Source organism: Thunnus thynnus, chromosome 17 (genome assembly GCF_963924715.1).
Source record: "Thunnus thynnus chromosome 17, fThuThy2.1, whole genome shotgun sequence".
Taxonomy (NCBI): Eukaryota; Metazoa; Chordata; class Actinopteri; order Scombriformes; family Scombridae; genus Thunnus; species Thunnus thynnus.
Genome location: NC_089533.1, coordinates 18,174,049 through 18,187,635, shown reverse-complemented (window position 1 = coordinate 18,187,635; position 13,587 = coordinate 18,174,049). Strand labels below are relative to the sequence as shown.

Sequence of the window (13,587 nt, the reverse complement as noted above, 5' to 3'; positions counted from 1 at the left end):
CCTGGAAAAGGACTGGAGTGGATTGCTTATATAGGCACCTACAGTTCTCCTATCTATTACTCCCAGTCGGTCCAGGGTAGATTCACCATCTCCAGAGATGACTCCAGCAGTAAGCTCTATCTACAGATGAACAGTCTGAAGACTGAGGACACAGCAGTGTATTACTGTGCCAGAGACACACAGTGAGAGCCAGTAATAAGAGAGTCATACAAAAACTACTTCCTCTATTTACCACCACTGATAATATTCATTCCTTCAGTATCATCTTTCTTATAAAACTGACTGTGATGAACATTTGTTTTATTGTCAGACACAGAAATTCTGTTATAATCTGAATGTTTAGGAGTTATATTGTCTAATTTATTTTTTATTAAACTAATGAAACAATAGGAACTTACATGAATATAGAAAATTAAAGTAGAGACATATTTCTTTCTTCATAGCAAAAAGATGTTTTATATTTTGCTTCTTGGAAGCAATGTTTAGAGGAGATGTAAAAAGACTGTTGATAGTTGACAATGATGATAGTTAAATGTTTTGTTTATAGTGAAACTGTAATTGTATGATTTAATAAATACATGCATAAAGATCATGCGTGTGATACAAAAATGTGTACTCAAGTCATGTGTGTACAATTTCACACAATTTTGAGATTGTAGAACAATGAGCTAACAAAAAGAATATTTGCTATACATAATTACATTTACAAACAATCCTAAAATTGGCATTTGACATTTTACAATTAAAAAAAATCTGTGTTGCATTATCTAACCTGTGATTAACAGTCAACATGATCACAACTATTGTGACAGATCAATAGAATAGATTATTTATACATATATCTGTTCATAATCTTTTGCTGCTTTATCATTTTCAGTAGAGTGAGTTTGTTAGTTGTCTGGCTGAAAAAAGATGAACGTTTTCAGCATTCTTATTACAAATAGGGTTAATTAGTTTATTATAATTAGAATTTTTGTCACGTTTTAAAATCATTGTGTTCCTGTAGCAATCTTTTTACAAATACAACAACAGAGAAAGTCAAAAACAAATAGCAAAGAGCTCTGTAGAGGAGTGATTCCTCTTCAGTGAGCATCCATTCTCCAATTTCACCAAAAAATATTGAGAGACAAATCCAATGCAGTTTACTTCTCCCTGTGAGGAGGAGTCAATGCAAAACCTTGATGTCTTCCACCTCTACTTATCTGACTGCAGAGAGGATGACAGAGAACAGTGGACACACAGTTTAACATGATGGACTATAGGACAGGACTGCTGCTTCTAACTATCTGCTGGGCAGGTGAAGATTTCCACTGATCTTGAGTTGAAGTTGTTGTTAAAAAGTTACCAGCTTAAAGAAACTGATTATTTTCTTTTGCTTGTCTTGACAGGTGTTGATGGTCAGACTCTGACAGAATCTGAACCAGCAGTTAAAAAGCCTGGAGAATCCCACAAACTGACCTGTACAACCTCTGGATTCACATTCAGTAGCTACTGGATGAACTGGATCAGACAGGCTCCTGGAAAAGGACTGGAGTGGATTGCAGCTATCTATAGTGATGGCAGCAGTTACTACTCTCAGTCAGTTCAAGGCCGGTTCATCATCTCCAGAGACGACAGCAGACAGCAGGTGTATCTGCAGATGAACAGTCTGAAGACTGAAGATTCTGCTGTTTATTATTGTGCTTGACACTCACAGTGACACAGGAGGAAGTAACGCTGTACAAAAACTCACCACATTCACATAGTAAACTTCAATTCAACAAATATTGACTGATTGATGCAATGAAGTTTTCTAAATCAGAATATGAAAGAAAATGTAGCTACATCCCTCTACAGGCAGGATCAGATCCACATAAACTTTCTTTCTTTATTTATTTTATTTTATTTTTTTGTTTAAGTTAATATTAATTTAGTATCAACAATCCTAATCCACCACCACCATGTCGTTTTGCACAGTTTGCACAATTTGGTGTCATAACAATGTATTTGGGTATAAATAGTTTGCAATAAAAGCAGAAAAAATATTATTTGATAAAGTGAACAGTTGTTTCATTAAATGCAAGGATATTGTGTCAAGAATGAATGTGTCATTAAATAACCATTAATAATTGTTGGGCCTCAAACCACGAGGTCACACAGAGAAGGCCTACATGTAACCTGTGAGGCTTGACCACGAGGTGCTTTTTCCTTTGTTTCCCCCGAGACAAAGGAATAGTGCCAAAATGCTGCTTACAGACAACGGGAGTCCATTGCAAACTCCATTTCCAAGGATGCTTTGTGATTTTCACACCTCAAGCATTTCATAATTCATAGTTATCTATGATAATTGTGAATTATTACCAAACGCACTACTGCCCGTCCCAACATAATGAACTATTGAACAATAAATGTCAAGTATGTTGTTGTGTTTGAAATGAATATTTGTGTTAACAAGCACATGTGTAACATCAAATAACACTGAAAAGGACTCATTATAGATTACAGTGAAAAAAACTTGCAGTTTAAAATGTTTCATCAAGGCTCATCAGACTCTTCTATCAAGCTACAGTTAGACCAACATTAATGCTTCATGTGTTTGATTCTATGCAAACTCAGTGATCCTCCTTCTTTCTCAGATATAAAAACTTCACATCAGACTGTCAGTGGAGATCACAGCACATCAGTTTCAACATAAACCATGTTCTCTGTAGCTCTGCTGCTGCTGTTGGCAGCTGGATCCTGTGAGTCTCTCTGGATTTGTCATAGTCAGCAGTTCTTCTTTTGCAGTGTAACTTGATAATTGGTCACACAAAATTTTCTTCTTTTAAGAGGTGTGAAGTGTGAACAGTTGACACAGCCAGCCTCAGTGACTGTGCAGCCAGGTCAACGTCTGACCATCACCTGTCAGGTCTCTTATTCTGTTGGCAGCCATTACACAGCTTGGATCAGACAACCTGCAGGGAAAGAACTGGAGTGGATTGGAATGAGATTTACTGGGGCTTCATACTACAAAGATTCACTAAAGAACAAGTTCAGTATCGACTTAGACTCTTCCAGCAACACAGTGACTCTAAACGGACAGAATGTGCAGCCTGAAGACACTGCTTTGTATTACTGTGCCAGAGACCCACAATAACACAAACCATCAGCAGACCTGAACAAAAACCCCTCAGTGCCTGAACACTTGTAACATGAAGCCACCAGAGGAGGAGCCCTCAGACCACTAATGAGTTCAACACCAGTTCACTGTCATGAAAAGGAAAGAATAAACAGAAAAAGACTTTATGTATGTATTGTAAAAACCTATAGTATGAAAGTATAAAATATGTTGTTAATTTATTTTTAACAAGAATTGATTTCATGGTGCTGTAGATACTTTAATGTTTTAATTAGTATTATAACACAGTGTGTATTCCTATGACAAAAAAATGATATGCTATTTTTGTCTAAACTTTTATATTTATGAAAAAGACATGTAAGAGGTAACATTACCACATGCATTTCCCCAAATTATCTCCCAGTAGGTGAGATTAAGATTAATAAATACAAAACATAATGTCATCTTGTAACGGGTATAGGTTGGACCCAATAGCAGCACAAATGACACGGGTCTAAACTTTGCAGTCTTTATTTCACACGAAGTCAGGGCAATATTAGCACGGTCAGAGAAACACAGTTGTTGAACCCCGATCTTCCACTCCCACAGCAGACAAAGACCAGGGAACAGGCAGGCAGAACTCAGAGTCAGGGACAGAAGGCTGGTGGGTTTACCGGGGCAGAGACGAGGGGCGATGGTCGAAGACAAGCTGATCAGAAACCGGGAAGGCAGTCCAGTGAAGATAGCAAGATGACTGAGCATAGTAGCGTAGACAATCTGACAAGGAGGGAGTGGGCCGAGGCAGCTTATATACTGGCTGATTGCAGATGATGAGCAGGTGGGAGCGCCAGGTGAAGGTGGTTGAACTAATGAGGGGTGTGGCAGAGCAGAGAGTGAGACTGAATGATTGGATGATTGGATGATTCCCACAGCAACAGGTGAGGGGGAGAGCAGACTCTGACAGAACCCTCCCCTCAAGGGATGGCTCCCGACATCCCAAAAAAGGAACTATAAACAGGGCAGGAGATGGGACTACAACTCCTGGGAGTCGGACCAGTCCATTTCCTCAGCCGGGTGGGTGGAGGGGGTCTGGTGGAGGGATTCTCCATCATCTGTAGCTTCCCCCAAGGAACGGTCCCCCAGAGGCCGGTCTGGTGGAGGCAAAGTGCGGGCTTCCCGACGGGCAGGCATTTTAGCTGGCTGGTCAGGATGACACCGATGAAAATCAGCAATGAGGTTGGAGTCGACGATGAAACGAGCAGGAACCCAGGATCTCTCTTCTGGGCCATACCCCTCCCAGTCCACCAAGTACTGAAGGCCTCTCCCCCGCCGGCGGGAGCACATCAGGCGATGCACCGTGTAGACTGGACCCCCGTCAACAATGCGTGGAGGAGGTGGTGGCGGTGCTGCAGGGACCAAGGGACTGTCATGGACCGGCTTCACCTTGGAAACATGGAAGGTTGGATGGACGCGCATAGAGCGCGGGAGCTTCAACCGTACTGCAACGGGGTTGATGACTTTCTGTATAGTGAAGGGTCCAATGTGTTTAGGTGCCATCTTCCTGGATTCCACATGGAGGGGCAGGTCTCGGGTGGAGAGCCACACTCGCTGACCCGCTTGGTAAGTAGGTGCAGGGGTGCGGCGGCGGTTGGCGGCGGCAGTGTAGCGGTCCACAGACCGAAGGAGGATGGAACGGGCCCGGAGCCAGGTTCTGCGGCAGCGGCGGATGAAGGCTTTGTCAGTGGAAGGTGACCACTGAAAAGGCACCTTGGAGGAGGTCAGGGCGGTGAGAGGAGCTGCCACGGAGCTGTAATTGCGGATGAAGCGGCGGTAGAAATTGGCAAAACCCAGGAAGCACTGAAGCTGTTTGCGGGACTCAGGAACAGGCCAGGAGGTGACGGCAGAGACTTTAGCTGGGTCCATCTGTACACTGTCTTTTGCGACTATGTACCCCAGGAAGGACACTGAGGAGGCATGGAACTCACACTTCTCAGCTTTAACAAACAGGGAGTTCTCAAGGAGGCGCTGGAGGACGGCTTGGACATGGTGAATGTGATCATCTCTGGACTGGGAGAAGATGAGAATGTCATCCAGGTAGACAAAGACAAACCGGTTGAGCATGTCTCGAAGAATGTCGTTTACCAGGGCCTGGAAGACGGCGGGGGCATTGGTGAGGCCGAATGGCATGACGAGGTACTCGTAGTGCCCTGTCGGGGTGTTGAAGGCCGTCTTCCACTCGTCTCCCTCTCTGATGCGGACAAGGTGATAGGCGTTGCGTAGGTCAAGCTTGGTGAAAATGGTGGCCCCCTGGAGCAGCTCGAAGGCGGAGGAGATGAGTGGCAGCGGGTACCTGTTCTTGATAGTGATGTCATTTAACCCTCGGTAGTCAATGCAGGGTCTCAGGGTCTTGTCCTTCTTCTCCACGAAGAAAAAACCCGCCCCGGCAGGAGAGGAAGAAGGACGGATGAGACCCGCAGCCAGAGAGTCATTGATATAAGTCTCCATGGCCTTTCTCTCGGGCTCAGACAAGGAGTACAGGCGCCCCTTGAGGGGAGGGTTCTGTCAGAGTCTGCTCTCCCCCTCACCTGTTGCTGTGGGAATCATCCAATCATCCAATCATTCAGTCTCACTCTCTGCTCTGCCACACCCCTCATTAGTTCAACCACCTTCACCTGGCGCTCCCACCTGCTCATCATCTGCAATCAGCCAGTATATAAGCTGCCTCGGCCCACTCCCTCCTTGTCAGATTGTCTACGCTACTATGCTCAGTCATCTTGCTATCTTCACTGGACTGCCTTCCCGGTTTCTGATCAGCTTGTCTTCGACCATCGCCCCTCGTCTCTGCCCCGGTAAACCCACCAGCCTTCTGTCCCTGACTCTGAGTTCTGCCTGCCTGTTCCCTGGTCTTTGTCTGCTGTGGGAGTGGAAGATCGGGGTTCAACAACTGTGTTTCTCTGACCGTGCTAATATTGCCCTGACTTCGTGTGAAATAAAGACTGCAAAGTTTAGACCCGTGTCATTTGTGCTGCTATTGGGTCCAACCTATACCCGTTACACATCTCATGTTTTAGTGAAGTTATTTTGTGTCATGATAATTCAGTTGCAAGTGTGTTAAAAATATGTGTTTGTTGGGGGAAACTCTGATATCCAACAACACAAGTTGGTTGTAACTCAAACTTGCAACACAAAATTCAACACTTGAAGAGAATTCTGATTAAGTACAATTTTCAAATTTAGATTAATAAATCAAAATTCATTTAGCTGGTGTTGCAATTCTTCCATCATTGTTTTGTCTGTGAGGACGAGTCAGTTCAAAACTTGGTTGTCTTCCACCTTTACTGATCCAACTGCAGAGAGAGAGACAAACTGGTTACTGTAGTTTTCACTGATATTTGTTTTACTCAAGAAACAGAGTTTATGTTTCACGTTGGACATTTTATTTTTATTGACTAAAGAAGATGGGTATTAATAACATCCATGTACTGAGGAGTTACATGTTTTTCACATATTCTCATCAGTTTTCTTCACTTATATTCTTACTGGGGTTTTCTTTCCCCCTGACATCCTGAATGTTATGAGCACTTTGTGAGAAAAACAAAACAAAGCAAAATTTGTTCAGGAGGTACTTTCTCTACTAAGACTCAATTATAATGACTATAAACTTAATATCGAAATTGATATAGCAAAATTTCAAAAATTCAATCCGGTTCTCTCTCCCTGTGAGGAGGAGTCAATGCAAAACTTTGATGTCTTCCACCTCTACTTATCTGACTGCAGAGAGGATGACAGAGAACAGTGGACACACAGTTTAACATGATGGACTATAGGACAGGACTGCTGCTTCTAACTATCTGCTGGGCAGGTGAAGATTTCCACTGATCTTTATTTGACATATTTACATTTGTATTAGCAACTTGATGCATGTTAGGCTCTTTTTTCTGTCTTGACAAGTGTTGGTAGTCAGACTCTGACAGAATCTGAACCAGCAGTTAAAAAGCCTGGAGAATCCCACAAACTGACCTGTACAACATCTGGATTCACATTCAGTGACTACTATATGTACTGGATCAGACAGGCTCCTGGAAAAGGACTGGAGTGGGTTGCGACTATCAGTGATGGTGGTAGTGACACATACTACTCTCAGTCAGTTCAAGGCCGGTTCACCATCTCCAGAGACGACAGCAGAGAGCAGCTGTATCTGCAGATGAACAGTCTGAAGACTGAAGATTCTGCTGTTTATTATTGTGCTCGAGACTCACAGTGACTGAGTTGGTTGAGCAGCTGTACAAAATCCTACAGTACTCATCTTCTAGGCTGGTAGCATTTAGTAATCGAGTGTGTTTAGTAATAAATTACAGCAATATTTGTCTCTGCATTATGTTAAGTTGTGTGTTCCTCAAAAATATTCTTTACTAAACATGAGAAACATCAACTTTCATGATACATTTGTCTGGGTGTGAAATAAAGAAAATACAAACTACTACAAATTATGTGGAATCATAATATGAAGGAGTAAAAAAAAGTTGCAGTTTCCTTTATAAAATCACTAGAGGTCAGTGTCAAGTTTCTCTCTCCTCTTTTACAATAAAGAAACACTCAGATCTGCTTTTCTCATTGATATTAACAGACTGACCCTTGAACCAAATCCTTATCTCGCCTAGGGCACCAAAATGGCTAGAGCCGGCCCTGAGTTCACTGTTACAATAACAGGAAACAGTCTTTGAACACATTTAACCGTGAAAAAAGTAAAACGAAATAATATGACTTATTATGATATATAATTATAATAATATTAAATAATACAGTGGAGGCATTTACCAAAAAGTGTTCTCTCTTCCTGACTCACAATATGTATATTTCAAGCGGTGAATTTGTTGCAGCATTATTTCAGTGGACAACTACACTTTAAAAGCTCTTCATTTAACAAGAAATGAAACATAAATAATCTTTCTTTATGACACTTTTATTTGTAGTTTGTGGCTCCACATAAATTACTTTTGTCAGTCTGGACTAACAATGAGAGGAAGGACTGAACAGGACAAGAAATGTAACATTTTCTCCTTTTACTCGTGAGAATACAAGAGCTTTACAGAACACTTTCACAGTCTTTGGTACGATCTGTCTCCAGTATAGATACAAACATTACAGGTGACCTCAGTAGATCAAAATATTAGCAAACTGTAAATAAGTTAAATAAGCTGTGGTATTAAAATAAAATAAAGTTATAAACAACTAACAACAGTGTTACTTCTTTCTTGCTCCTCTGCACTATTATTAATGATTATAAATTAAACAGGTTGTTTGATGTCTTAGTCCTCTGCATATTGTAGATTAATGTTCACCATTTTTAAAAATCGTTCATCAGATTTTAGATGTCCTTTCTTGTAGGCAGCCATTGGTTTTTGTTCATGAAAATCATTTTAGTTATCTGAGGTGAGATTCATCTCATGTTTTAGCAAAGTTAAGATTCTGTGTCATGATAATTCAGTTGTGAGTGTGTTAAAAATATGTATTTGTTGAGTGATACTCTGATATCCAACAACACGAGATGGTTGCAACTCAAACTTCAAACACAAAATTCAACTTTTGACGAGAATTCTGATTAAATAGAAGTTTCAAATATAGATTGCCTAATTCAAAATTAATTTAGCTTGTGTTGAAATTATTACATTATTGTTTTGCACAACAAACAAAAGGTCAAATTCTATCCTCCATGTGAGGACAAGTCAATTCAAAACTTGGTTGACTTCCAACTTCACTGATCCAACTGCAAAGAAAATTACAAATTGTTTAGTTTCCACTGTGACTTTTGTTTTGTGCAAGGTAAAAGAGTATTGCACATTTTAAAAACTTCAATGTAGTTCTCTCCTTGCTGTGAGGAGGAGTCAATGCAAAACCTTGATGTCTTCCACCTCTACTTATCTGACTGCAGAGAGGATGACAGAGAACAGTGGACACACGGTTTAACATGATGGACTATAGGACAGGACTGCTGCTTTTAACTCTCTGCTGGGCAGGTGAAGATCTTCACAGATCTTGAGTTGAAGTTGTTGTTAAAAAGTTACCAGCTTAAATCAACTGATTATTTTCTTTTTCTGTCTTGACAGGTGTTGATGGTCAGACTCTGACAGAATCTGAACCAGCAGTTAAAAAGCCTGGAGAATCCCACAAACTGACCTGTACAACATCTGGATTGTCATTCAGTAGCCACTGGATGGCCTGGATCAGACAGGCTCCTGGAAAAGGACTGGAGTGGATTGCTGCTGATGGTGGTGGTAGTAGCAAATACTACTCTCAGTCAGTTCAAGGCCGGTTCACCATCTCCAGAGACGACAGCAGAGAGCAGCTGTATCTGCAGATGAACAGTCTGAAGACTGAAGATTCTGCTGTTTATTATTGTGCTCGAGACTCACAGTGACTGAGTTGGTTGAGCAGCTGTACAAAATCCTACAGTACACTGTAAAAAATTACTGTGAAATCCACAGTAATTTACTGTGTTTCTGCACAGTTAATTACGGTGAATATTTTTACAGTATAGTACTGTATATTAGGCCTAAAAGCACAGTAATTATAATGATACTGTAGAAATCACAGTGATGAACACACTACTGTAGAAAACCACAGTAACCATTATGTTACTGTAGAAAATCACAGTAACTACTTAGTACTGTAGAAAATCATGGTAACCATTATGATACTGTAGAAAATCAAAGTAACCATTATGTTCCTGTAGAAAATCACAGTAATATTGATACTACTGCAGACACCATTATGTTACTCTATATGAGGTAACAAATTTCCCTTTTGTAAAGAAAATCACTAATTTGAAGATTATTTTGTAATACCTTCAAATAAAACCCTCAAATTCATGGTGCAGATTAAATAATTTAAACCTTAGTTTGAAATAATTATTCTTTTCATATGAATTCAAGTACTTCAGGATGACCTTGTTTGTTCATGCTTCTGCAGGCTGTTACTTTCAGGTTTTAAACTTGTCTCAACGTTTATCAGGTCATAACCTTTTATACAGTCTATGTCATGACCACAGTCTACGGTCATGACAGGCTGTCAGTGAAGTCGTGAACTGATTGGTTGAGCCAAAGAAAAACATCACATGATCTCAAATTTGAACTGAGTCACTGAGTCAGTCTGGGCGCCAAAGTAATTTACTTCACTGCAGCCGGTTTGGGATTTAACAGCTCTTTGGTTCACTACATTATCTTCTTTTTTTTTTACTTTAAAGAATTTTCTTCTTAAGAGTGTTCATGTTCTTGTCTGCTTTTGCTCGGTGTAAAGTTGTCAGACGGTATCATAGATGGACTTTCTGACCTACTACAGCTTGCTAACTTCACCAGCTAACATTTAACTGCAGAGTCCTCTGAAATAAAGGACGCAACAAACTCGGAACATTCAGAAATGAGCACTGGAAGATAGGGGAGAACACAAAGTCGAATGTTCAACAGATATTTTTTGCAGTGTGGACAGTGCACTTCTTGCAGCGTGGTGAGGAGTAACGTTAGCCGTCAGTCCGGAGCAGCAGTAGCAGGAGTCACTGACATCAGCAGCTGATCAGTAAGTGTCTTCAACATTAAAACACTTGGTCCTGACTAACACCAGACATTACACCAAGCTAGTTTTTGTACTTAATTTATTCACATCGATTTCTGGCCGCTCAGAAGTGTGCTGTGCTAACATTCTTATGTTAGCTAGTGGTCTGTTAGCTAACAGAAATCCAACCTGACTGCATTGTGTTAAACTGAAACAGCTTCATGTTACGAAACTTGTCAACACGCCTTAACGTTACAGATGTTACCTTTATAAATTCTGCTTCATAGGACATGTGAGAGCACTGTTATATGTGTTTAGCCTGTGTCACCCCCTGGCTAACTCAACACTGTTAAAAAAATGCGCCTGCGTGTATAGGACTATTAATTAAAAAGTAATCACTCTCAGTAAAAGCAATGTTTTCCAAAGTCATGCACGGCTCTAGATCCTGATGCCTTTCTTCAACATATTTCTACTCCTCACAGCTGATGACAACTCCTGCTGATGTCAGAGTCCAGTGTCTCCATCATCTCAGGTCTCACTGTGTAAGGTAAGATTTAAAATCCATTGATAAAGCCAAGTTAGTCAGCTCTTGTGGCAGTTGTGCTTGTCATACTATGTGCCTGTTTGTAGATATTTTATATTTATATTTTATATTTATATTGGCTTAACCACAAGCATCTCAGCAGTCATCTGATTAGATCTGTTCTCATGAACTAACTCAGAAACGATATTGTCTCTGTTGTGTAAGTTTAGTTTTCGCAGAGAAAACAGTACTTTAAGGTAATAGAATTGTTGTTAATTCAGTGTTTGATTATTACTCATCAGGAGAACCTGAACCTGAGATCCTGTGTACGACTAAATGGATGCTGCTGATGGAGACCTGACTTCACCACAACCCTGGCTTTCCTCTTCACATCTTGCTATAGTTCACAGTTGAATATCAGGAGGAAACAATGACATCGCTGGAGTCTGTTCAAAAGATATTGCTCATCAACATTTTTACAACATATCCTATTTCTTTTACATTCATTTTACTTGCATTTTCCCTGTGATTGTTAAGATTGCTGTTAAGATTAAGATGAAATAAAGAAAATACAAACTACTACAAATAATAATTCAGATGATTTCTTAAAAAGAACCTGTAAACCTTCTGTAAATGAAGACAACATAATGTCTATAAATCATGTGGAATCATAATATGAAGGAGTAAAAAACAGTTGTAGATTTCTCTACAAAATCACTAGAGGTCAGTGTCAAGTTTCTCTCTCCTCTTTTACAATAAGGAAACACTCAGATCTGCTTTTCTCATTAATCTTAACTGACTGACACTTGAATCCTACACTAAACTAAAGCCTGATTCTCCTGCTTGTCATATACATGGTGATATTTATGATATATATGATATTTACCATCAGCAGTGACTGCAGCTCAGTCTGTCAGTGTTAATTCATCATCTCAACAGACAGGAAGTAAATCTCAAGATGAACAACAGAAAGTCTAAAGGAGCTGTTGTGTATTTTTATTAAAGCTGGATGAACAAAAACTATGTCCTTCTCTCATCCTCACTGATAGACTCTGCACAGTCTCACATTATTAATGTCCTCAGGTCAACTAATTCACAATTACACAACACACGGTCATCTGAGTACCACTGATGTATGACTGAGCTTTAAAAGTAAGATTTCATTACAAAAAATATAATGTTAATATAAATGAAAAATCTGACTCTTCCATCACATACTGTAGCTTCATTGAAACCATTGCTGATAGAAGACAGCAGTAATCTATAAAGTCCAAGTTTCTCTGTGTGTCTGTTTCTTCAAACATTTGAAAACACTGAAACTATTCAACGTCTTTTATGCAAACTCAACTTTTCATGATATTTACATGATCCTGCTGCTGTTGTCGTATTTCTGTATGAATGAAATAAGTAAGAAAAGTCAACAAATAATGAAATAAATGTAATGAAATTAGAATATTATATGTAAAGCAGATGTGATTTCCAGGTGTGTTTTCAGTTTGCAGATATACAGTAATAACAGTCATCAGACTCTTTGACTAGTCTCCAGTTAGACCAACATTAATGCTTCATGTGTTTGATTCTATGCAAACTCAGTGATCCTCCTTGTTTCTCAGCTATAAAAACTTCACATCAGACTGTCAGTGGAGATCACAGCACATCAGCTTCACCATAAACCATGTTCTCTGTAGCTCTGCTGCTGCTTTTGGCAGCTGGATCCTGTGAGTCTCTCTGGATTTGTCACAGTCAGCAGTTCTTCTTTTGTTTTGATAATTTGTCACAACATATTTTCTTCTTTTAACAGGTGTAAAGTGTGCACAGTTGACACAGCCAGCCTCAGTGACTGTGCAGCCAGGTCAACGTCTGACCATCACCTGTCAGGTCTCTTATTCTGTTAGCAGCTATTACACAGCTTGGATCAGACAACCTGCAGGGAAAGAACTGGAGTGGATTGGAAGTGCACGTGTTGGATACACCACATACTACAAAGATTCACTAAAGAACAAGTTCAGTATCGACTTAGACTCTTCCAGCAAAACAGTGACTCTAAACGGACAGAATGTGCAGCCTGAAGACACTGCTGTGTATTACTGTGCCAGAGACCCACAATAACACAAACCATCAGCAGACCTGAACAAAAACCTCTCAGTGCCTGAACACTTGTAACATGAAGCCACCAGAGGAGGAGCCCTCAGACCACTAATGATTTCAACACCAGTTCATCACTAAAGAGGAAAAAAGACTACAGTATATTTATAGCAGGAATTATAAGAAGAGCCTTTAAAACATATTATTAATTTAATTTTAACAACAATTTATTAATATATGCCATTAAACACTAAACCTTTAATTTTACCATTAATGAAAAAGACATGTATGAGGTAACATTCCGACTAAATTCCCCCAAATAATCTCCCATCAGTGTCTATTCTTACAATAATGA

General features: G+C 39.9%; 1 long non-coding RNA gene, 1 pseudogene and 1 gene segment (V, D, J or C); all 3 read left to right on the top strand.

Annotated features, from left to right (window-relative positions):
- The first annotated feature begins 6,866 nt into the window (after window positions 1–6,866).
- LOC137168334 (uncharacterized) overlaps window positions 6,867–13,587 on the top strand; it is a 55,643-nt pseudogene continuing 48,922 nt past the window's right edge.
- LOC137168225 (Ig heavy chain V region 914-like) lies at window positions 9,045–13,256 on the top strand. The segment is given in 3 exon segments: window positions 9,045–9,093; window positions 9,184–9,283; window positions 13,040–13,256. Coding segments are annotated over 3 exon segments (366 nt in total).
- On the top strand, window positions 10,230–11,726 carry LOC137201489 (uncharacterized). Its single transcript, XR_010932186.1, has 3 exons — window positions 10,230–10,648; window positions 11,107–11,171; window positions 11,450–11,726. It is a non-coding gene; the product is annotated as an uncharacterized lncRNA (long non-coding RNA).